Source organism: Ornithodoros turicata, unplaced genomic scaffold (assembly GCF_037126465.1).
Source record: "Ornithodoros turicata isolate Travis unplaced genomic scaffold, ASM3712646v1 Chromosome36, whole genome shotgun sequence".
NCBI lineage: Eukaryota > Metazoa > Arthropoda > Arachnida > Ixodida > Argasidae > Ornithodoros > Ornithodoros turicata.
In genome coordinates this window covers 1,245,344-1,272,426 of record NW_026999366.1, presented here as the reverse complement: position 1 = coordinate 1,272,426, position 27,083 = coordinate 1,245,344, and the positions used below count along the sequence as shown (strand labels likewise).

At 44.1% G+C, this 27,083-nt stretch overlaps 1 protein-coding gene across 1 annotated transcript in view; it reads left to right on the top strand.

The window, feature by feature from the left end:
- The window catches only part of LOC135373937 (uncharacterized), a 205,062-nt gene that overhangs the window by 46,321 nt on the left and 131,658 nt on the right, over window positions 1-27,083 (top strand). Inside the window, exons 6-7 of the mRNA XM_064606979.1 lie at window positions 18,354-18,474; window positions 20,588-20,721. Of these exons, the coding sequence (XP_064463049.1) occupies window positions 18,354-18,474; window positions 20,588-20,721 (255 nt within the window). The remainder of the gene's footprint in view (window positions 1-18,353; window positions 18,475-20,587; window positions 20,722-27,083) is intronic.

Below are 27,083 nucleotides of genomic sequence, written 5' to 3'. Positions count from 1 at the left end.
TATTACTGACGACAACTATGGGTATAATTGGCATGACTAATGGGTGTATGACGGAACTAACTGTTTCGATGAAAAACTGCATACATTTGACGGAAGTTTTCGGCAGTCTTGTTGTAACATTTACCTTGGATAGTGTGACATTCCTTCTTTTCTTTTTTGAATCGTGATAGGAGAGGCGTCAAAATGCACAGAAGACACGTGGGATGCAGCGACGCATTTCCAAAACTAAACGGACGCTCCCACTTTGATCAGAATTTAGAAATGAAACTTGCCTGTTGAGCCGTATAGTCTTCGATTTCTTCGCCAGAACTCTGGTCCTCCACGTCAAGTTGACTTCCCATTCTCGCTGGGGGCACGGCAACTCTCTTACTCAGCAGCGCGTTGGCCTTCTCTTTTGTTTCTGCTCCGAATGATATACAAGTGAGCATATTCATCCCTAATTTAATGACAACTTAGATTACTTGGAACGTACCTGCGAGACCGAGTATTTGGGCCGCATAATATCCATCTTCTTCGGGATTTTTCGCCGACACCCACTTGACAGAATAAGGACGCGTCTTTACGAAATCATCAACACGTTTCGGATAGAAGTTCTTGATGTCCCTGACAGGCACGACAAGACGCTTCCTATCATTCACAAAGCACACGTATGCATACCACGACGAAGCCATCCTGCTGTATATTGTGAATGCCGTTGATGTAACAAAAAAAGAAACGCGCGAACACCAACAAGAAACCGACAGTTTTGAAACGCAGCAGTCATGCAGATGCAGCGGCTCAGACTTGCCCCGACTTGGCTTGTCTGCGGCGGTCTTGGTCTTGACTTGTTTTGACATAGCGGTTTTAGAGATGCGCATATTTTCTAGAGATTTTACACTCTGGTGCATTTAAAACACGATTGCATGTTGTCAAATTGGTCAGTGCCAAATTTATTCCATAATGAGTACGATACACAATGCATATCCCCACAAAACGAGAGTCGCATTTCCACTTCCGGTTTCTTAATTGTGGTCGGTGTTTGTGCGTCGTGCAACGTTGTTTTAAAGTCCCGTGTACTGCCCCTGCCCGTGTGAACATTCGATATACTGACGTCCGCGTAAGATATGAAATATGGAAGGGTTCAGAAAGAGGTATCTGGAACCTGACCAACCTTTCGAACTGCCATACAAAATACGCCGGAGACTCGCAGGTGCGTCATCAGAAACTGCGTCTGTTAGTGAACAGTCGGAAAGCGTCACACAAGACGTTGCAAACGAAGGTGAAAGCTCAGCGGGTTGCAGTGCATTCCCAGAGCAACGTTCCTCCATTGAAGAAGACTGTGCCCCTTGCAGCGATAGTAGTTCCTACCGGTATCAGGCCGAAGCAACCAGCTCGTCACAAGCCGATGACCGGGGCACTATCATTGAGACTGCAGGTAGTGCCTTTCAAGAGCCGGAGCATCGTGAGGGCGAGAGTTCAGATGCCGACCCGTGTTTTGGATTTTTGGACAGTGGTTCGCGACAACAGTTTCGAGGCAACAAAAATTTCACGAAAGCGGATGTGGTACTGCTCGTTATGACCTATGTATCAGCATTTAATATCACATGGATGCAGCTAGATGGTCTTCTACAGCTGTTGAGCACGCTATTTGGTGTAAACTGGGACTTGCCAAAGTCGCCCTATCACTTTCGGAACCTGTGGAAGTCGTCTGGACACACTTACCATTTCTACTGCAAGCAGTGCTTTTCCCACCTTGCAGAACGAAACAACCAGCCAAAGGGACAAGACAAAATGATGTGTCCTGAGTGCCAGAGCGAAACTGAAGTTGGATTTTTCACTGTAATGAATATCGGTGCGCAACTACAAGATATTATCCGTAACTTCTCTCGTGCTCTTGCCCACACATTAGACCAAAGGCACCTTTCAAAACGTGGAATGCAGGACATTGGTGATGGCCGTATATTTCAATCACTCTACAAAAAAGGCAGAATTGGAATGGATGATGTGACGCTTATGGTCAACACGGATGGCAGCCCAACATTCAACTCTTCACGTTTATCAATTTGGCCAATCCTGGCAGTGGTTAATGAACTTCCAACAAGGTTGCGGTGGCAGAACGTCGTCATGTGTGGGTTATGGTTTGGGAAAGGCCACCCTGCCATGCAACTCTTTTTGAAGAAGTTTGTGGACGTTGCCAAGAGCATCCCAAAGATAACATGGGAATGGGCTGGCCGTCAAATGAATTCGGGCGTCCATGTGCTTTATGCATGCTTCGACTCACCTGCAAGGGCTGCGGCACTTAACTCGAAACAGTTCAATGGACATTTTGGCTGTACATGGTGTCTTCATGAAGGACAAACTGTTAAAGGTATGTTCACAACTCTGTCACATATGCAGCAGATCTTATCTATATACTTTGTACATGCAGAATAACGGGCAATATATACAAATGGTACATTATTGGTTGTAATTTGCAGAAATTTTTGAAATGCTGTCTTTGACCAACAATTTATGCATTCATATTGTGAGCACAAGATCCAATATCTGTAGTTCCTATCACTGCTTGTTGAGAGAAGTGCTGCATACTGAGTCATGAGTTCAGCTGCTGCAAATTCTGTGTACACATATTAGTGAGTTCTCACTGTTTGCTTGATCCACGCTTTGGACATTTTGAGCTCTGTTGTTGGAGTTGTTCAACATTCATTCACTGCAGCATGTTAGTTATCACATTGATCAGTTTATGACGCCACGTTCTGTTGTATGCAGGAACAATGAAGTACCCTGTCGAAGATGTGCTGGCTGAAGAACGAACTGCTGCAACAGTGGTACATGACGGGATTGCGGCTCTTCAGAGTGGGTGCGACTCCCACGGTATTAAGGGGCCATCGGCTTTAGGACTTTTACCAAATTTTGATGTCGTCTGGGGAGTGTCAGTGGACTATATGCACGCAGTACTGCTGGGTGTGACAAGGCAGATCACAGATCACTGGCTGCGGCACACGTCAGGGGAGTGTTACATCGGTGCACCTATGAAGATGAACACTATTGAAGCCGTTCTCACCACAATAAAGCCACCTATTTCATTTACACGTCTGCCACGTCCACTTAAAGAGTTGAGAGATTGGAAAGCCAGTGAGTGGAAGAACTGGCTTCTTTTTTATGGTCCTGTTTCATTGAAAGGAGTACAGGGAAGAAAGTATCTGCACCACTTTGAATTACTTTCAGAGTCTGTATTTCTGATGCTGAAAGAGACAGTTTCCCTAGAGGACATTGACAAGGCCAACAACCTCCTCGTGAACTTTGTGTGCAATGCAGAGACGTTGTATGGCAAAGATTTCATGACTTTCAATGTACACCAGTTACTGCACCTGCCAAAGTGCGTTTCGAAGATGGGCCCTTTGTGGGCTCATTCATGCTTCCCGTTTGAGAGTATGAATGGCAGACTTCTAAAATTAATAACTGCGGCGAAGGGTGTACCTCTTCAAATTGTGGAACGATACTGCCTGCAACAGAAAGTTCAGTGCCTTCTCTATTCGAACATTTCCTCTGATGCTGCAAAGACCGCATGCGCAAGAATTTCTAAAAAAGTGGACCCAATGATGTGTACGACTGCTACCTTAGGCAAACAACGTCTCAGTAACCCCTCTGCACAACAACTCACACCGCAGGAGACGGCAGCACTCAACGAGAAATTCGGGCACAATCAATGGACAACCACTATTTTTGAGCGCTTGACAATGAGTGCAAGATCTCTGCATGCAAAGACATATGCAAGGCCAAAAAAGACATGCACGTCATATGTTGTTTTTAAATCTCAAAGACTGTATGGCAGAATTGCTAAAATCCTTGATGTACAGCATGGCAGAGAGCAGAGTTGCTGGCTCATCTGTGAGCTCCTTAGGGTATCGAGCACATCTCTTCCGCATATACATGCTATCTCTGACGGCAATGTTGGACTACGTATATGGAACCCATCAGAGGTGCAAGTGTGTCTGTTTGTGGAGACCAGGGGACAGTCCTTGATCTGTGACATTCCCAATGACATTGAGACTGACTAGAACACATTACGACCAAACGTTTTTTGTAGCTCTTCTGTACGTATACAACTTATGGGTCAATGTCAATGTAATATACGTCTGTGTGTGTGTCAGCAGTGCCTGTAGACCATGCGGTAATGTTATCTTTCCATCTCTTCGTTTACATTTTTGTCCTGTGATATCATAGTCTCTACTCAATATTGTGATACCCTGTACAGCTTGTGAGAAAAGTTTACGGAACACGGCACAGGCGTATTTCTTCATCGGGTTGGCATCCTGTTGATATCAGGAAGAGATCGAATAAGAAGTGGGTGACTGCCTTTTCGGTACATAGATCAGTATCTGTGTCGGCTGCTGTTTGCAGCTAAGATGTCGCCTCAATGGCAAAGTGTGACTCCCGGGTGTTCCTTAAAGTTCCAAGCTATACGACAAACCCAATAAGGAACACACAACAGTGTGGTAAAGCTATTTTTCCCCTTTCTCACTCCCGTTCTCCTTTTTGCTAGACCTGGGGTAGCCAATCAGATTTATTTGTGAATCACCTTCCCATTTTTATCTTCTACCCATTACCATCACTGTTAAAAAAATTTCACATCGTATTAACATGTCAGGTAAACAAACATGTCGTCAGCTGAGTAAGTGTGGTACACGTAATTATATAGTCGTAATGGTTTGTCGCTCACATACACATAAAATAGTCATATGTGGCTTTCTATAAGCAATCACTGACCCTTGCCAACAATTGTACAGCTGTCTGTAAAATGTCCATAAATAATGTTACAATAAATATTCCGCATATTCGTTCATATATGCTGTTATAGCAGTATGTTGTACGTTTGTCAGGTCATTATCAGGTGATATCCTGCTGTTATCAGTCTGTTCGTAAGCGAAAAATATTTCTGGTTTAAAATGTGCCATATTAAGTACTCAGCATGATTTAGCGCCCCACCCACTTTATTTATTTTTGTTTATTTATTTTTGGTTCTGCATAGAAACAAACATACAACAGCAGTGTAACAGCAGATCAACTTTCTGTGACTGACATTACATGGTTTTGCTAGCGATGACCCCACACGAATGGCTGTGTGTGATCCAATGAGCTTATTATAGGTCATCCTCAGTCTATTAGGTTCACATACAGCACTTCTATGGGGCCTCATAAAGCTCCAAGATGTATGGTATTGGGTCCACTAGGGGTCACACAAAACCCTTCTTGCGTTTCCTGATGGATCGCATAAAAGAGCACTCGATCCACGGGCCACCCACCAGGAACCACTTGAATCTTACCAATACGTCAGAACACTATCGATAGTTCGAAAAACTATCGTGATACTATCGAAATTCTGGTTCACTCGATAGTTGGACATCGATAGTTAAAAACTATCGATAGTATCGAATGTTTCGATAGTATCGCCCGTCACTACCACCGTGGTTTCCGCTTCCGCCAAATGGCGGTTCTGTGTACTGTCAAATATGTCGGAAGGCGTGGGCGGCGTGGGTAAAGGAACCTCGTCAAGACAGGTACAGAGGAACCGCAAGAGACGCGTTGATTCACACTTGCGCGACATATATGCCACAACAGAATCAGCGGACAGTTCTGCGTGTGAAACATCGTAAGTCCCGTAAGATAGCAAACTTTGACCAGGCATCCGTGACACATATACGTTACCATTCTCTCTTTCTGACTTTGCAGTGTACACGCAGACGCAAAACGTTCCCCAGCATGTCACCAGGGCTTACATTGGTAATATATCTTTGTCATTGACTTCTCAGCTTGTGATTCTTTGTTCCGTGACGAAAACCCCCGAAACTAAGGAACAAAAGCAGACGCACACCCAGACCAGTCTCGGAGGATTTGGTCATGAATATATGCCACCAGATCCCCCAGTTTTTATCTTTTCTTTTACTATATTTTTGTTTTTCGTTTTCCAATCCAGCTCGGACGGGGCCGCCACCACCGAAACCTACCAGGGGGATGACGGATCAGCTGAAAGGTAGTCACGATACCCCAAAATGTCATTACAGTTAACGGACGGAGGAATTTTCAATTTGATGTATAGCGTACGGCGGCTCATGACACACATATCACAGTGAATGTTGGTATTTTTGTTCCAATTCAGTTCTCTATAGACATATATAACTCGACATTGCAGGGCGCAGGGTACACAACGCACTAACCTACTGTGCAGTACGAGTGACAGCGAATACGACGTCAGAGACTGGGAAGAAAATTCGTAAGTAACACATTGCACCTCATACTGCATCAAAGTGGTGAGTTTTTGGTCTTAATTTATTTGACGTTGACTTTAGAGTGAGCTGCTCCAGCACTGACTGTGAAGATGCAAGACGGGACGCTGAAAGAAATATGCCTTCTGAAACGTATGTCTTTCAAATGTCATATTAGGTGAAGTGCACCATGCCTCTCACAATACTTCGAACAGAGAGATTTTTCTTTTTTTGAGTGGTGTGATACCTCTTTTCGCAACATGCAGAACGAGAACACGGAAAGACTCAATCACAGCGACGCGACTTACACGTGCACCTCCTGATTTTCTTTCTCGCACCCTCAGTCCTCTCTAGTAAGAATTTGTATTTCCTCCTCACAACCTAATCGTTGTCCCCTTTCTCTGATGTACATTAGTATAAATATCTCTACCAAATGTTCAGTGCATTGCACCTGATGAAGGACGGAGTCCGTCGGAAAGCTTGTTTTTCAGTAAAATAAATGTTTCAATCCCTTTAAATACTTATTCTATGCCTTCCCCTTAGTAAGACATCGATGTGCTGTGCTACTGCAGTGTAGTCAGCACACGTGACCAGCATCAGGTGATCACGGTTTCAAATCTTGTCACTGTGATTGACTTTTTCCACGTCCAGATATTTCTATATTTATTATGGTACTTTTGACGTACATATGACCTGTGCTAAGTGTAAATATCAAGTAGTCAGTAAATATCAAAGTGTAAATACATCATGTTTCCTAGATTTTTACTGTTGGGTCACTCCGTGCCAGATGACCCAATGGCTGTGCTTCACCCCTGTCAGTTTAGAATTCAAACATTATCATAGATATTGTACGCTGTGGGAGGTCACTTCCCAGAGTTTTGCAGAAAAATACTCAACTGCTTCTGGTTTACGCGGGCGCAAATTTTGACTCTAGCGCGAAAACCTTAGTCTGAAGGAAAGTGTGTAGGGGGCGAACTTTTTCACTTGGGCACAAGGTTATGGCATCGAATAAGAGTATGAGGTCCAGATAATCAGCGAAAATCCATTTTTATCCACTGTTCTTGTCTTTCGCCTTTCAGAGCTGTCCATAACCTCCCGATGGTTCCCATTCGGCCACGCTACGTTGCTACAAAATATGTTATCTCGACGACGTACACAAACAAGTTTACCCTTTCAGTGTTTTCTTGTGACAGCTGTACAGCTGGGTAGGGTGAGTTCACAGCCCCCAGGGCGAATTGAGTATCATACCCGCAAACAAGACACATAACCGGAATGCATCAGGATCTCCCCCTGTCCCCCTACCTCCGTCCAGTAGGAAGTGCGTCATGGACTTTACACATTGGCTGCTTCAGTTCAAGAATATGGGCTGCAGTCTCGACGCACACACTCCTCTGCCAAAATACACAGAATGTGATCATACACCGGCGTGGTATACCGCACCGCTTCAATCGCCTTCGTCATTGAGACACCGAGAATATCTTTCCAACAGAGCCTAAAGTGATAAACAGTCTCACTGTTTTTATTTTGAACTATTTTCTCTTTGTTGTTAATTTTTACCAAAAAAATCTTGCGCCTGGGGCAGGTGTCAGGCCCAGCAGCATGCGCCAACGGGGAGAGACTGTGGGTACACCTTTGCACCCTGTCCTACATAAAAATTCAGTTCGTGATTTTTTTGTATGCTTTAGATGGAGTTTCGGCGCATCACCAGCATTCACTGCAGTTGTTCTTCACCAAACGCTTCATTTAAAAAAAGTGGTCGTCAGGGTGTCCTATTTTGATGAAAGTAACATATTTAGAGCTATATAACCTAAAAGGTGATGCGAGGTTGCCTTCCGCAATAGGCGTCTTTGTGGTATGGAATGCAGTAACGGTAACCTTGTTCAAATTTTCGTGGGTGTCCAGCCTGCCTGCAAAATATTGTAGAAAACTTACAAACACCTCAAAATAAAGCCCCGCCTGCATAGTGCGTTTTTTCTTGCTTAAAAGCTTAGTTCAGCGTGAAACTTTGTACGTTGCTGCTCCTCGTTGTGCGTGATTTACTGCATCAGACCGGTTTCATATTTCACGCTGCAGTCAGCTCAGGGCCATCAAGCAACCAATCAGGGCACAGCAAGTTACTTCCCACTTTTTTTTTTTTTTTTTTTTGCAATTGGCCGCTTTTACGAAAAAGCAGCAGAAGGTACAGGAAGGAGGGGAGAATGTTGCCAACACTTTGTAAAGCACATACGCCAAACCCGCTGTGCACAGACCAATGGAATTTGTGCCCCATGCGGTTTGACAGGCGTATTTTTTCACGGGGCGTGGCCATTCAGTTTTATGCAGCGCGATGTTCACAGAAACACTCACCATGCGGGGCGACCTTAACTCCACAACATGGACAGCATTGAAAGGCAAAAGATGAAAACGAATGACAAAAAGGGACTTTTGCTGATTGTCTGGATCTCATATCTTTATTCGGTGCCATAACATTCTGTCCAAATGGAACAGTACGCCACAAATATGCTTTTTTTGTAAGGTAAGGTTATCGGGCTCGTGTCAACATTCGCCCCCACGTAAATCAGAAGCAATTAAATATTTTTCTGAAAAACTCTGGCAGTGACTTCTTACAGCGTAAGGTATCCATGACAATTTTTGGATGCCAAATCGGCGGGTGTCGAGCACAGCCACTGGATCATCTGGCATGGAATCACTCTGTTGTATGAAATTGCACATTTTAATATACATGTTGTGAAAGATAAGGTATTTGAATTACTCGCACAATGATATGCACATTTGTGTTTGGAAAGAAAGAACAATGTATGTGTTTAGGACAGCATCTCAGTACGCCTTCAAGTGAAATGTTCACTCGCATGTATCTCTCCTAGGAACTTCGGAACTGCCAGCATCTTTAGCAGCCCAGAGGCCACAACTTTGGCTGCACAGCTTGCTCTCTGGGCTGTACAAGCTGGGATCCCACTTCAACATCTTTCAAGTCTACTCTGCATACTGTGCCAGTATCACTCTGACTTGCCCCGTGATGCACGGACATTATTATCGACACCAAGAAATGGCAAAACTGACTCCTTGTGTGGTGGCGAATTTGTGTACCTTGGCATTTTGAACGGCATTAAAAGGCTACTCAATGGCGGCTTGCCATTCTCCTCGCAAGCATTGAATTTACAAATAAATGTCGACGGCTTGCCATTGTACCACAGTCAGAACACATGTTTCTGGCCTATTCTTGTAGCTGTTCAAGAATGTAAGCCAATCAAACCATTTGCAGCTGCCATCTTCTGCGGCAAGGCAAAACCAAACTCGGTGGATATATTTCTAGCCCGCTTCATATCCGAAATGAAAACACTCATCAGTGAAGGATTTTCACACCTCGGCCGTTCTTATTCGGTGTCATTTCATTCTCTTGTGTGTGATACACCGGCACGTGCGTTCTTGAAGTGCATCAAGGGACACACAGGATACAATGCGTGCGAGAAATGTGTTGTTCGTGGGGAATACATTCCAGAATGCAGGAAAGTTGTGTACATGAGTTGCAGTGCACAAAAACGAGATGGCACCAGTTTCAGGCTTCAAACAGATCCAGAGCACCACCATGGAACATCACCACTCTTGACATTAGCAATTGACTTGGTTGCACAGGTGCCATTAGATGCCATGCACCTAATATACTTAGGTGTGGTAAAGAAGATTGTTACCGGTTTCTGGCTCTCAACAGCTGTGACGAAAACCAAATTATCACTGGCTGCAAGGCAAACTATTTCAACTGAACTCATTGCTTTAAGACGGTGGATACCTCGTGAGTTCAACAGGAAGCCTCGATCTCTGTCTGACAGCAAGATGTGGAAAGCTACAGAGTGGCGTCAGTTTCTGCTGTACACAGGGCCACACGTACTAAAAAAAGTGCTGGACAGGACCGTGTACTTACATTTCTTAGCTTTGAGCTCAGCCGTGTACATCTTAAGTAGGCAAAACACAACCGAAATGCTTGACAGAGCAGAAGCACTGTTGTATTCATTTGTTTCGAAAGGACGTTCAATCTATGGAAAAGATATTTATGTTCTCAATTTCCATAGCTTAATCCACTTAGTTGATGATGTCCGCAGGTTTGGTACACTTGAGAGTTTTTCCTGTTTTCCGTTCGAAAACTACCTGAAAGACTTGAAGCATGTGATTCGTTCTCCACATAAACCGCTGGTACAAGTGGTTAATCGTCTCACTGAGGAGATAGGCTTCTCGTTTAGTCAGCAAGATTTGGATCATGTTACGCTAAAATGGGAACATGAACAGGGGCCTTTGCGTATCGGAGACAGCGGTGCAAAACAATACAAACGACTCGATTTCGCCAATTTTTCTGTGTGCACGAATGGAGAAGCAGACTGTACAGTAGAACTCAATAATGGGAGGATAATTGTAGTGCGAAACATCTTGAAACATGACTGCGGAATTGTTGTCCTAGGTCACGCCTTCAGCAATGTTTCCGACTTTTATAAAACACCTGTGCCTTCCTCATTGTTAGGCATACACGTTGTGAGTGAGCTAAACAGCCAGTTACTCTGCTTTGACGTTCACTCCATCAAGTGCAAAGTTGTTCGCTTTCCACTAGGCAAAGGCTTCTTGGTGGTTCCTCTACTTCACACTGCATGAGTGATGCAGAACTCTATTTTTTGCTTGTGTTGAAGTTGTTCTTGCAGATGTTTGGCTAGAGCAATTGTAGATTTCCAGGAGACATTACCAATGTTTGCGGAGTAAAGCAGTTTTAGCACATCAGAATACGTTCACAATAACTGTTACTAGAGTGCCACTGCCAATCTCTAGATGTTTCAAGTAGAACGTATCATGTTGCCCGTACTTTGATACTGTGTTTATCATTTAAGTAGTCTGCTCCCAGCACACTGTAGACGGTACTAATGGTACTATATTTTAGAACGTTACTTTTCCGGGGCTCAAAAATGTTTTACGCTGGCTTAACAATGGAAACTGTGAATAAGGACAGCCGACAGACCGCGAGCATGTTTATGCATATCTTAACTGTGTAAGTTGTACTCTATGCAAGTGTAAATATATTGAACATAAAATTACACACATATTACAAAAGTGTACATGTACTTTGAAGTCATGTATAAATATTTTTTAGAAGAGTGTGATACTACGTGGATGGGTAGAAAATCTAGCGAATCAGTACAGAAGTAAGAAAGGGAGGTGGCTCAGGGTGAGAGTGACCGATATTTCAAACAGAGACTGTTCTTGTGATTGGCGCCGTCCTCATAATTTGCATGGTATTTAAAGGGTTAAGGATGACGTGTTAAAGGTTCATACAAATTGTGGGTCGACAGCCTGAGGGAAGAAAATGTTCATTAAGTCTTTTACGATTCAGGTAAATGGGTCACTGTATGAAGGGGACTACGTGAATGAAGCCATCTTTCCTCCAGACCGGTTACAAAAATGCAAACTTCACAACGAAGCGCACGAAAAACAGGACGAAACGACAGGCAGGCATGAGGGAACATTCTCACAGATAAGACCAGTCTTTCGGGTTGTTTATGTTGTTTGTGGGCACCTGTTCAAAAATACAATTGTCATTTTTGACAGGAGTTCTTCAAACTGACTGTGTGCTACAATTTTAAATGTTTCAAAAAGAAACAAGTGTGCTCTGGAAATGGCCTGAAAATGTACGAAGCACACTTGTTTTATTATTATTATTATTTGTAACATTCAGGGTGGGTGCAGCTAAAGTAGCCCCACATGCATGCAGGTATTGCGTTCTGGGGCTTGCATTGGAGCTTGTACATGTGAATGAGTGGTTAACATAATCAGTGTGATTGCTCGCAGTGCTTTTGATTGAGTTAGCGTGCTGAAGTTGCTTGCATGTTTTACAGCGCGGTAGGTTACAGGGTCGTGTTCCATTGCACTGGATGTTCATTTATTTGCTAATTTTGGTGATGGCCCACGTTTCTTTGGTTTTTTGCACGTCGGTATATGTACCTGTATGGGACGGATGAATACTCCTAAGTCGGTCATTGTTTGGAGAATGGGTTCCTCTTTCTGCAAGAAGGCCTTAATGCTTAGAAGCGCGTTGGAATATCTAGAGATCAAGGTTATTTGGCTTGTGTCAGCATGGGTAGGAGGGTGCGGGCAAGTGTGCTGCTGAGTTCATCCAGCCTCTCAATGTTTGCTGTGTGTGTGAGTGACTGCAGTGGTCGTTGCGGTTCCCTACGACGCCGCTGTGTGTTTTGGCATATCTTTGTGCTGGCGCTCAGTGTGAGCTGCTTGGGGACGCTGTGTGTGATCGTCAGTAAGTGCCGGGTGACACAGTTCTTGATGTGAACGAATAGTTTGGTAGGTGTTAAATAACTACATGAATGCTTCTTTTGTTTTCGCTACATTGCTATGTGCCAATCTCAAGGTCTTCTATGGAGCTAATTGATTATTTCCAGACTTCAATAGCATACGTATTGCGGCAACTGGTTATGCATCTTTTTAACTTATATGATCATTCTCCAGTTGTATATAGCTGCATCGCCGGTGACCTGGCTGTCCAAAACTTTGAAACGCGAGATGCACTAAAACAGATTTATACGCTAAAGCAGCTATATATTGTTGAAATGTGTATGATGAATCAATGTTGTTTTAATGCGCACAATTGGCACATGAACTTGCAAAATAGAATTAACGTAAAAACAGCGTTGCTTAATCCACATTGCCCATTATGTAATATCTCGATATACTAATCAACGTTGTTGTAACGTTGATCCGTCCACCGTTGTAGTATCAGCAATGAATCTGCGCAACATTTACGTGTGGTAGTTCTCATGCTGAAATTCTACGAACAATTCGCGTGAAATTAACGTATGACGATATTCGTGCTGAAATTCTACATATAATTGACGTGAAATTAACGTCTTGTAATCAACATGTTGAAATTATACGTATAATCTACGTGAAATCAGTGTCAACTTTTCGCATTTCACGTTATACAACCATATTCAACGCTGATTCTGCGTTCCATCTACAATGTGTGTTGACTGGGAAGTGTTCATTTGAGGATACGTAAGACATCTGGCGTTTTCCCCCAAAAGATATAATAACTACCATGGGTGCAAGATGTCATCGCTGTTGCTCTCAGTTTTTATTTTGCTTTTTACAAAAGTCTAAACAATGAAAGATCGCCCTGTACATAATCAAGCTGCACACAGGTGCACATAATTAAGGCACAAGGTAACTTTCTACTTGCATATCTAACTAGAACCAGCCGTGCCGCTCACGTTGTTGCCTGTCACAGTATAGTAATTACTGGACACAGACTGCCGCCAACTCACAACTAGCCTTAAACACGATTTAATTAGCAATTAGAGTTAATGGGGACCCCCCACAGTAATCAGCATCATCCAGTGAGTCATCACGCTAATTGGAGAGCGTCTAACTTGTGTTCAGGCCAGCTGTGAGTTGGCGGCAACCTGTATCCATAAAAACGAAAAAAATAGATAGAGATAGAGTGGAGAGAAGGAGTTTCGTTGAAGATCATCGACGGCATCTTGAAGTCCATAAAAACAAAAAAATAGACAGAGATAGAGTGTAGAGAAAGAGTTTAGTTGAAGATCAACGACGCCATTTTGAAGAAAGCGGTCCAGAACGGCCGCTGACCATCGCTGGGCGACGGAGCACAGAGGCAGGTTGCAAAGCATCACAGCTTTGACCACCAGTTCTGGATCCTGTGACGTCATCATGACATGTCTGGCCAGGTTAGGACAGCTCTGGACATGCGAGGAGAAGAACACTCATAATACAGAGGCTGGGAAAGCAACAGTAAATATGCTAACTATCAATAGCTAACAACAAAAAGAATTAGTTACACAACAAATGAGCCCACCACAACAGCAGTTACGGGGAGCGACATCTGACCGCCAGGCAGAGAACCCACTCGTAATGGTTTTTTCTCCTGTATAAAGTCCCGCAGCTGCACCCCCTAGCGGTTACTTTCTCAACTAATCTCATGACAAAATTATTAAGAATCACGGCAGCACTACTCTCGTTTCCAAGGCAGAAGAAGATACAAAATGTAATGGTGAGCATGCCTGGACAACAGCAACCAGCACTCGACATGCACGGGCATGAAAATCATAAAAAGCGGGGACAAAGTTATCACGAGCGAAAGCATTAGTTACACAACAAATGAGCCCACCACAATGGCAGTCACAGGAGCGCAGAACGATACGTCCATTCCATCTGACAGCCAGGCACAGAACTGAACCCTAATGTTTTTTCTCCTGTAAGTCCCGCAGCTGCAACCCCTAGCGGTTCCTTTCTCAACTAATTTCATGACAGAATTATTAAGAACCACCGGCCTCGGTGGCTCAGTCGGTAGCGTGTTCGCCTTCTGATCCCGAGATCGCGGGTTCGAACCCGGCCGAGGACGCCAGCAACTTAGTGGCAGGGTACAAGTTGCTTAGACACGCCGTCTTCCGCGAGGGACGTTAAATACGGGGTGCTGTGTGATGAGCTTTCATCGCACGTTAAAGAACCCTCAGGTGGGCAAAAGCAATCCACAGACTGACCGCTGTGGCGTCGCTCATGATCTCAGTTGTCTCGCGACGTAAACACCCAATTATTATTAAATTAATTATTAAGAACCACGCCAGCACTACTCTCGTTTTCTAGGCAGAAGAAGATAGAAAATGGCGGGGATGCCTGGACAACAGCAACCACCGCCCGACATGCATGGGCATGAGAGCCACAAACAACGCGGGGACAAAGTTACCACGAGCGAAAGCATTAGTTACACAACAAGTAAGCCCACCACAACGGCAGTCACAGGAGCGCAGAACGATATATCCATTCCATCCGAGAGCCAGGCATGAATGCATCTTCCCTCTTGTGGTTACTTTCTGAACTAATTTAATCGCAAAATTATTAAGAATCGTTCTAGCACTATTCCCATTCAGGGCAGCACTAGTGTCATTGTCAAGACAAGAATGATCAACATCAATCTTTCTCACCCAAAAAACAAAAAAATGAAAGCTAGATGCATCAACGAGGAAAGCATGCAGGTCGGGGCATGTCAGGAGCGCTCTTACACGAGGAAAAATTGCACGAGCGCTGGGCAACAGAGGAATGCAAACACAGAAAAACACTTGAACAGAGTGAAAAAGATACTCACCATCATCGGACATGTACACCGCACTCCCTCCTTGTAAATCTGCTCGTCCCAAAATCCACCGCAATTGTCACACACCATTCACCAGGGACGAACCACACATCCGCACCCCATCAGAGGCAAACGGAACCCCGACGAAGCTACGCTCTTCCACTAACGGCCACCGCAATTGCTAGGAATAGAATTAACGCGTCCACACCCGCCAGTGCTCAAGAGAGAAGTAAATCCTTGTGCCCGTGACGTCATCCTATTGTCTCAGGGCTACACTGTTTTTTCCACTAATGTTCAACCCATCTCCTCTGGACAAGGTCCACCTGAAACAAGAGAGTCGCGGTATGACGTCATCACCCAAGCGTGCAGCTGCGTGGCTCAAGCATGCGTAAGCTCTAGACAGGGGAGCTGTTATTTATTGAACCACTATCCCACAATTATACTACAATCTACTATAATGATTGCATAGGAAACAGAAAAAGTATTGCAGAAAAACACCACACATGAGAGGTGATTGTAGGAATTAAGCATTTCATTCCCAAAGTCTGACTAAATGAGACTTACGAATAGAGGAAAAACAGAATGTCCTAACAAGTAACACCATCCATGGCTACATACAAGCTCATCGAGTCATGTCCGTCCCATCCGAGCCAGGCAGCCCAGCCTTGCAGACAACTGAATAATGATGCTTTGTTTATCCTGAATAAAGCCATGCACCTGTCTACCTTGCGGTTACTCTCTGAACTAATTGAATCGCAAAAATATTAAGAATCATTCTAGTACTACTCCCATTCAGGGCAGCCCTATTGTCAAGACAAGAATCTTTCTTTTCAAAAGAAAAACAGAACTACATGTAGAAGGAAAGCATGACTGAACAGGTCTGGGCATGTCAGGACGACCACTGTCATGTCAGGAAAAATCGCATGTTTGTTAATCAACAAGGAGAACAAAATGCAGAGAAACACTTGAACAAAGTGGAAAACCAGCATCCAACTATTCTAAGCACACACACTCCTGTTATTCGAAGAAGAGTGCTCATCATAAATCCGTCCAGGGCAATGCACACCATTGACCAACCTCCCATTTTTCTATTGCTACACTTTTCCCCAGTAATGATCAATGCATTGCTACAAACACCTGAAAGACTGAGAAACACTCCTATTATTTATTGAACTGCAGGATTATTTCTTTTTCTTACTCTTAATGATATTCATTCTTACATTAAAATTAAAAAGGTATCGTGCATGAACGCTGATCTTAGCGATTTTCACTGTAAAGGCTTATCATGGTCATTAGAATCGCAGCAGCAGTAAACTACCACTGCTCTTTGAAATAATAATTGTGACCCTGGAACACTCAACATCATAACCAGGCTTGTGTAATACATGGCGCTCAACCTTTTCTATGCTCATACATTCGTTGTCTCAGGCTGCACCTGCGAGCAAAAAGTTGCAAAAGCCTGGGGGCAAAGGTCCATTCGCGCTCCACGGAGGACTAGACAGAACGCCGTTACGGGAACAGATATATGATGTGAATTGCATTCCTACTATATTAATGATTATTGCATTGCAGTTTAGAAAGACTATCACAAAAAGTCCGTACTACGCTCAACTACAGTTTAGGAGCCTTAAAATTCTACTTTCTATGGAAATTATAGTTGTCCTGTTAGATGGATCACTATTAATCAAGCGCTCCAATTTTTTCTCTCTTCCCATTTCAGCCTTGTCATGCAGTGAAGCAGTCTCACATCCAAAATAATTAATTTACACTGAGGATGGCGTGCTAGGAATTTCTGTCCTGCGCTCAGATGCAAGCATTTCTGCACAAATACCTATAACTGCAAGCAGCTTACTTCCTCAACACACCGTGCTCCTAATGCCATCTAACAACCCAAAAATATACAAACCCTCTTCTCATGAATTCAGCTCTACCATGCAGCTTTCTTCTGCGTAAAATCGGTGAAAAAGGGAATGGGCAACAAAAAATTGTGCACACTTGTGGTTGAATTGCAATGACTTCAAAAACTGAAGCATACGCTAATAAACTAAGAAAAAGACACCCATTTCTGCTGTCAGGAATTTCTTGCATAATGCTACATACACAGACGCATTGCCACAAGAAAGCACAGCACAAGGGCACACAAATTCCTCTAAGCGAGCAGGGAAAGGCTTAAAACGGAGCGCTCAGGAATAATAGCAGTCACCACACACCGCTATGAAACTCAACGGCTAACACAAGATAACAACAAGATACTAGTGGCGGGTATTATAGTAGAGCGCGTTCAAACGCGGTCCTATACACTGCGCTTGTACCTGTCGGGAAGGGGCTGGCGGTATTACGGGATGACTGTTCCCTGTCGATGTCATGTGCAAATGCAGGACCGAGTGTCACCAGTTAAGTATGAAAGAACAAAAAGATTTACAGGGAGGAAAACTAAACGCGCGTGTAACATAACGTAACAGCCCAATCACTGAAAGGTGGTTTACCAGTATAGATGCACAGGGCTTCGTTTTCTTGGTCTGAGGCGACCACGGGAGCCGTTTTTGCTGGTACCATGGTTAATATTGCGCGATGTCGACGGTCCGCTCATCCTGCCCGCCAGTCTAGACATCGGCCTTTGACAACTCAAGCGATGTCGCACTGTGTCACAGCCGTGGAGAAGCCGCCTCAAAAACCAGCGCCGTCCGCCTAACTCTGACCCCTAGCAGGACGCGGACTGGTGCACGCAACGTGATGCAACGTGATCTTTATATTTGTCGTTGTTAACGTTTTGGTGGCGCTGCGGATAAGGCTGGGAGGCAATTAACGAGGGCAGCAAAACATACGCGCTTTTATCCGCCACCGGTTTTTACAAGTGATATATCTATGTGTAACAAGTCAAGCTCGGAGCAGGGAATATTCCCTAGGCAGGTTATCAGAGGCGGACTCTGCTTTGTAATATGAGTACCCAAATATATCGTACTGTTCTTCTTCAGGCTTGGAGTGCAATCAGAAAGCAATATCCGATGCGGAAGATGTGTGCTTGAGGAAATACGTACAGGAACACGGCATCATTTCTAGAGGCCTGCTGTCCAGCAATGAAAAACGACTGTGCTGGTAAGCTCTTCGTCGCGTGTATCCGGCGGTTCCCCCCCCCCCCCCTAACGTTTCTCCTGCGCACCCCGTGCGGGGCAGAGGCTTCGGTGTTTTATGTCCTGTCCTGTCGATAATCATACTTTAAGCTGCCTGCGGTTCCTCATAAGACACTGGCGGTACTCCAAGGAGTTATGATGTACTGCTAGAGAGGACAACGCCCTATGTGGTTTGGTTTAGAGAAAGATTAACGTGTATACTTCGAGCCATTTCACCAACAGCCCTAGCTGTCTGGTCCACCTGAGACATAACGGTTGCGTCTGCGGAGAGGAAAGAATCCGCGCGTCTGCGCATGAGTTGTGGATGGGTGGATGAATAGCCGCTTTTCTCGATCACAGCGTCATGAATAGCGCTGGAGGGAAGCGCCATGGCGGCTTTTTGATGCGGCCGCGCATTATGCGCGGAATCTGTTATGGCATGCGTTCCCTTTGTATTTAATTTTCATTGTTCTTACGAATGCAGTTTCTAAAGTTGCTCAGTTACAGATGGTTGGACAATACAATCCTGGGTGCAATGACCATATGAGGCACACGCCGGGTATAGACGGAAGTGTGTGCAATAACTCGCAATATGGAGCACACGAAGCATACAAAGCGGTTGTCTGCGTAGCGTCCTGTCTTCCTTCAACACCATGTCTACGTTTCATCCAAACCAAGTCGCTCGCATCCGCACTCTTGCAGCATCCATTTTATTTCCATCGCAGGAATCGCACATGCTCATACATGCATCCTATATGTATTTATTTATTTTAAATATAACCAACTACTTGAATGGGATATTCAACAAACAACTGCGCGTTTACAGGGCATGTCAGTATGAAATATGCACAAAACACATTACATACCGTTGCACACAGCGCCGTTCACAGCGATCTTCCCGCACATCTGGCTGTGTTTTCTCAAGCCTCATATTCGCCTACGAGCAATGCTAAAATCATCGGTAACAACGTAGAAAAAGCGCTAATTGTACATTCTCACGCTTGGACGTTTGGTAACAGACTGATGAATACGTCGGCGGGGGGGGGGGGGGGGGGACTTGGAGAAACGCTTCCTCTTAAGCGCTGTTGAATGTTGCACGGAATGCAAAAACAATAGCTTCAAGTAAGAGCAGTAATGCGAAGTTACCAAGGCACATGTACTTTTGAAGAAATATTCACAAAAATTTTCAAGGCGGAGGAATCACTATGTGGTGCGGCATTGAAAACGTGTTACTTCGCGCCCTCCTTGGCCTTGGCACCAGCGGCCAGCCTCCGCGACATTGGGCAACGGCTATTTGATTTGTTAGGAATAAATTTTAATTTTACATTTTCGTTCAATTTTCATTTCCTTAAGTGCCATATTTTTCGATACAATGCGTATTCTGGAATTTCATTTGTCCGAATAAGACCACTTCCTCGAATTAGTTAATTTTGTGCACGGACGTACAGCGTTCTTGCTAATCATATCATTACTCAATTTTAGAATGAGCATGTACCGTCGGTCACTATTACGCCCGTTCCTTCAACAACTGGCGTCTCACTTATTGTATTACCAACATGCCAAGCAGCATGTTTGATCTCGTTCAATCAATTTGAAAGGAGTTTCTCCATTGATACCCATTAGAACAATTCTTCCAACTGACTTCTCATTCCTTGTATCGGCGGAGTCTGTGATACATGAAATGCTGGATCTCATTAAATCAATTGCAAATCAGCCTTTCTCATTGGCACCCATTATATCAATTCATCCATTCGGTTCCTTATTCCGTGGATGCGGTCTTCGCCACACAACGCGGCGGAACCCGGTTTTGCGAAGGCAGCTTCACTGCAAACGTCCAATTCAGTCAATGATAAATAGTCGTCCTGTACGCGTTCAACGAATTGGAAGTTTGATTTCTCATTGAATCTAAATAAAATTGCGGAAAGAATTCAATGTGATCACGTCTTGTACTCCCTGCAGGGTTGTGCTTCAATGTCGCGTGTTGTCTGTCTTACAATCCGGAGCTGGGTTATAATTAGTGCGAATAGTAATAGTAGAATTTATTAGCCACGAGAAGGTCCGGGGTCATGTAACAGATATTTGTCTGCTATCTTTTGCAGTATGTTGGACTACAAGAAGAATTGTGTTCCAGACCAATTAAAACCAAAAGGATGTGGTGAACTACTTCTTCAAAATTATGTTGCAAAGATACAGAGTGAAATGAGATACCAATGTGCAGCATCGAACTCGATGTGTGAGTATAACCACAGCAAGGGCGCTGGCGCATAATGCATCGTACATGTGTTCGGAGAACAGTAGCTCTGATTACGTCGGTGGCGAAGGTCACCATATCTCAGGAGGAGTTGTTCTAACTGGTTATAGCCTCTGCTGTCTTCCGTTCTCGTTTTAAGGATTGCTACATTTTTTTATATCTTTAAATATTTCATTAATTAGTAATGTTGATCACAACAAAGTTGGTAGTGTTACCAGCATTATCTGAACAATTATTTACATATTCAACATGATGGCACGGAAGCAATCGGATGGCAATCGACGGAATTCAAAGAACCGTATCGTTAGAGCAGGGAATTGAGGGCGTGGCATGAAATTTGTGAGTGAGATTACTCCTTCGACACGACATGCTTATCGGCAGGGCCTGATCAGCGGTGCAGCTTGTGTTTGAAGAAGCGACACAAGAAGGCCAAACAGAAGATGACGCTTCCCTGCTGGGTCAGATCATGCTGCACAAGCTGAATGCGTCAGTATAAAACCCAATAAGGCACATGAGAGAAAACGCAGAAAAGCAACGGCTCCACACTTATGACAGTTGCAACCAAATGGTGTATTTTCTAGAACTTAGTGCATAGTATTTTTTTGATTTCCTCTTAACGGTAGAATTGTTTGATATGTACAAGGTGCTTTTTATTGGATACATATTTTATTAAAAAGCGGTGGGAGCAGCACTGATGTCATCTTCGCAGCGACTTATGCGGTCAGGCGGATACCCGTAGGGCAGTGTATGCAAGTACTGGACGAAAAATGTGTTAAATTCATTAATCAACGAAGTCATTGCATGTTTTCTGGGAAACATCCATTACTGAATTCGTCCTTATGAAACAGGCAAGAAGCTAACGTACCTTGATATATAAATTGACAAACCTTTGCTATGCGAGTGAACCAAAACCAGGACTACGCATGTACCTACGTACGCACTACGCCGATGCCGTTTTTGTCGGCGGCGATTGGTCAACTTTGGGTATGGTGGCCATGTGACGTCAGACAGGGAGGTACTCGGGTTCGAATCCCGGTGTCAGCTGTGTTTCGATTTTTCGTGTTTTTTCTCGTCTGTTTTCTTTTTTCGTCGTCCCTCAGACGCTGTCATATACAGGGTGTCCCACCGAAAAAGGGCCAGGGGCTAAAAAAGAACTGAGTGCTGGACACAAATGGAACCAATTTACGTGCTTAGCAGTTGTGTGGTCTATCCAAAAATATTTTTTTCATCGCCCCTTGTTAATTAATTAGTGGTAATTAATTTTCTAATTTAAAAGCTACGAAGTTGTGTCAATGAGAACATCTGATCTCTTCGGTCGCCTGATACTAAAGCAGTTTTCGGAACAAAAATCCGTTCGATAGATCGTTCACAAAAAATTCGTGAAGGAACACCGTTTTTTTCTTTATTTTGTTCATTGCGCATCCTCGAAGACGCGTATTTCCTTCATTCACGATCGGTTGTATTGTCTTTGTTTCGCCGCGTTTCGCCATGATTTTTGTAGTTTCTAAAAAACATCGAACATCGCTCCACTCTCTCGCACCACCGCTTTCCCGGTTCCTCAGTCCATTGATGCTGTTAGTTTCTCAGGCCGCCGTTGTATATGGTGCTACGGGTACGCGTCGACTAAATGTCTGCTTCTCAAATGAATAATTCTTATAAGACCCTTTGAGTTGAAAATGCCATTTCCTTCGCCACCTTATGGAATGCGATATATGTCGAGTATCTCCCTTCGGCACGTGTCCCTCTCTGAGCAACGCCACATGGCCTGAGATACGGTGCCTACATCGGCACGGTACTTTTTGTTCGAGTAGGATGATAGCCATGTGCATTGTATGAGAAACTGTGCTGTCGGTAGAGAAGTATCCTTTGCTTGACTTTTTTCGATAGCGTTGGAATCTGCGCGAGCCTTCCAATTATCTAACATAACCTAACGTAAGCTAGGCTTCCACCAGAAATCACGAAAAACCATAGACATCTATGCAGGAGGAGTGAGCATTGACATGTTTGTCTACTTCCTCCTACTTTTTACCTGTTGGTTGTGTATGCACTTCGAGTTTCCTCATCTTTTGCATCCTAGACAACTCGTCGCTACCGTTGCTGGACTGTAGTAAATTAGCGCTATTCCAATCACTTAAGATACGTGCCTATCTCACGTGGATTAGGTGTCGCTGTTTCCGCGCTGTTCTGCTTTGGGCTGTTTTGCACATGAAAATGTAACAACTAATATTCCAAGGTACGTTTAATCTCTCAGGGTGTTCAATAAGGGCGATGGAGTTGAATAATGGTTATCTCGGATAAATGCTATGCCAGATTTCGCGAAAAATATGTAAGTATCTAACAAATAAGTCAATTAACGTATTGTTACCAATTCCTCGTGCAGTAGTTGCATACATTGTGTTGCACGCAGTACACCTGGCCGAATAACATACCCGCCAAAGATGGCATCAGCGCTGCTCTCACAGCTTTCTTACGAAATACCTGTGTCGAATAAAAAGAAAAAAATTGGTATACATTTACATCAACAGTTTCTGGACACAATTGTGTTTTCTTATTATGTTGCGGTACAGTTTTCGCAGCGCAGAAATTTAGTTTGGAGACCCCTAAATAAATGTCGATTGTAGTACAAAAATATTATCGTACATTGCAAACCTCGTACGCCTCACAATCCCCCGTTCAGAGGTAATTTTTTTAAATTTACCTCTGAACGGGGGATGTAGTTTATGCAGTACAGGAAATCTTCTAAGAAGGGAACAGCCTCAGGACGAGAGCCGCCAATATTTCGAACAGAAGTGTTCGAAAGATCAGCGGCTCTAGTCCTGAGGCATTCCCTTCTTTACGTCTTTACCGGTTAGCTGAATTTTTTACCCATGTACGAAGCCTTGTAAGGTACCTCATAGAAGGTACTGTACCTGTAGGGTATGCCACTTCAAAGGTATAGCAGATCATAGGGTTTACAGCTGGTATATGTATGCATCAAGTACTCAGATAAGGTAGGTACATCGTCTTGGCACTCCTTATCTGGTATGCTCAACATGAGTATATATTTTGAATACGGTATACAATGTACATTTTGACTGGTACATTGGTTATCGGGTATGTGTGTTCAGCGGTATACAAATTTACAGGCTGTGCTGGCATTTGATGCACATGTCAACGTCGTTAGAAATATTTATGCATCTCAGGGTGTGAATCGCCTGTGCAATAAGTTTTGCAATGGCTTTTATGCCTGTGGAAGACTAGAATTTATACCGCTGTGGTATGTGAACAATGGTGTTGAAACGTATTTCCGACGGTTGACTTCCTAATCTAGCTCGCAAGAAAATTTAACAAAAACGACCTTTGATAGCAACAATGACTACAAGCAGGAAGTTGGTAATACTTTTTTACTTTACGTCTCGACACAACTCCGCATTGGGAAGAAGAGGCAATAAATTGGGTGGGGACGGTGCCAGGTTGTACGGCTGTTGGTTTAACTTGAAATAACGTGAAAGCAAAGTGAATGTCAATATATAGGTGTTCATCCATACAGCTGGTTGCGGCGTCGTGTTCCGCGCACGTCCCCTCAACTTTGAGACGCACCAGAAACGGTCTCCCTTCCTCGGCGCTGGACATTTCAATACGATGTAGAGCCCTGGGCTTCTCTTTCGAATGATATGCAGCATCTCGATTTGACGCTCGCTCTGCGGGCTGCGGCTGATGTTTTGAATTGTTTAACTTTTTGCACACTTATTTTAAGTATTTCGCAAAGAAATATCGTCTAAGGTCCACTTGTCCCGTTCATTCTCACTTAAGGTGATTGATCTCCACAAGCACTACTCAAAGAGACCGGTACTACTCCGACGTGATCTCATGGTCGTGTGACCGAGTTGTCCATATATCCAATTGAACGACACCGACTCCGGTGTCACGGAATTCCGGACTTACAAAGACGAGACTATATAGACGTGTTCCTGTGTCGGTCTGATTCGAAGGCTGCTTCACGTCAAATATGTCGGCACAGTCACCAAGCATGGGTGTGAACCGCAGTGAAAAAGTGTGTGCACATTACGCCACACGTAAAAAATATGTGGGAAAGTTTCTACCAAACACGTTCCAGGCAGCACTACCGCTCGTAGTAGTATTGGCCTGCGTCAATAAAGCATTTGATTGATTGGGCCATTGGGCCAATATCTCAAGGAACGGTTCCTATAGCATAGGTTGGGTAACGGATAGTGATATGGTATACTGCGGCTTCGCCAATTGTGGTGCCGCCTTCACTGGTGAGGCTACCTTGCGAGAGATGTTGCCTCGATTTGTTGATGTCGTACAGATAACGTGCTGCCATCAGTCACTCACCATTCTCATTAAGATGCTGCCATTGGCATCTTAATTTATTAACTAAATCTGTTGCTGTTGTTGATGATGCTGTCTCTATAAAATGTTATACGGTACCAGACGTCCTGTAAGTCAAGGTTCATAAAATACTGAAACTATACACATAACACAGCAGTCCCTACTATACCATCAGCGAGGATACAAGCCTTACACGTGGTATAAAAGGGGCATAGACTGTGTAATGAGATATACATGTTACTTTAGACCTGGTCAGCAGACCGTCAGTGTTGGCTCATTCTTGCTGAGTGGCGCCAGCGCGGACCCTAGCCCCCTACTCCCAAGGTGTTATCCGACCGTGCCGAGAGGTTGCTAGGCGAAGGGTAGACGCCTTGAACGGTGGCGGTGGGGTTTTTTGATGGAGTGATGGGGGTTTGGTTGGTCAGTCTGTTTCTTTCAATAGGACCATCAGCCTTATGGCCTGTACATCTGGCATAGCTTGGCATTCTGGGTCCTGAAACTCACGATGACAATCTTCTGATACGGCGTGAGTTCAGGCCCAGCTAAGAAATCGCATGAAGCTCCACATCACGTGTTGGTGAGCTCGATCATGCCACATTTAGCGCACTCACCAGGCAACATCGCACTTGTAAAGAGAGCAGGTGTGACTCTGTGTCACTCTGGTTCACACACCAAGCATACAAGAGGGCACCAGAAGCATTCTGGTGTCAGAGCAGGCCACTCTGATGTGGACCACAAAGCACCAGAATAATTCTGGTGTTATTCAGTCGGGGGTTATCATAACTCTGGCAGCTTCTCCCCGTGTGACTATGAAGTGTGGGTGACCAATCGGAAGACTCATTACGTACACCTGAAATGGGTAAAACTTCTTATGCTTTGATCAGACACAATAAACGTGTCGGGACCGGCTGTCCCAACAGCCATGAATACCATTCTCTTTCACAGGAATATCTGATACTGTGCAGTGGTCACACACCTCTAAAAGGATGTCGTCGTTTTCTCCAGAAGGCAGCATATCTTTCGTCAGACATTACCGAAATTAACAAACATCATTCAGGGACATATTGATCAAATGTACATGATGGAGTCACAGCAACCACATCCTCGAAACCATAGAACTAATGAGTAGAAACATCCCTGCCTCCCTTCATCGTTTGCGTGGTAACAGCTCTTTCAGAAATCATCGAAATCTCTGTTGAGGAAATTCTGGAGAACCTAAAAGATCATTGAGTCATCGATGTCAGAAAAATTAAAATATGCAAAAGTAATGATTGTCACCAATAGAGGCACCGTTCTCACTTTCAATAGCCCCACTTTTTCCAGATAAACTGAAAGTAGGCTATATCTTTACCGATCTACGCCCCTATTTGCCAAACTCCGTCCGGTGTTCCCTCAGTGCTATGGCTTCGTCCACCCATCCGATGCTTGTCGAGGATCTGCATGCTGTGCTCTATGCACCAAGCAGGGCCATGATTTCAAAGAGTGTGGACCCAAGCAGCACTTCAATATTGTATCCATATTGGCTGCCAACACTGCCAATATTGGTCCAATAAGGGCTGCTAATATTGGACCAATATGGGGAGTGCAACCGGGCTCCATATTGTACCAATATGGGCTGCCCATATTGGCAGGCCCATTTTGCGCCAATATTGGCAATATTTCTGTGATAACCCCAACGGGGAGTCCGTGTAATAATAAAACATTATCTGGTTTAATATCCACCACTAATATTACTTCTCTCTGATTTTTGCTTTTTCATCTCTGCAAGTCTCATTGATCCACGTTGCATACAATTATAACAACACTGCATCGCCCCAAAACGAAGAACAGGCGCGACGCCTGTCTTGCTGAAGGACACATGCAATCGTATTATCAAGTGTAGGATGGAACGAGCTAAAGCTTGCCCATAGCACATTTCAAAAATAGTACGGCTCTCGCCCTAAAAACGAAGAGCAGGATTAACTAGTGCAGGCAATCCCACGGAACTGCCAACTGTCCCTCAGGAGCCCTCG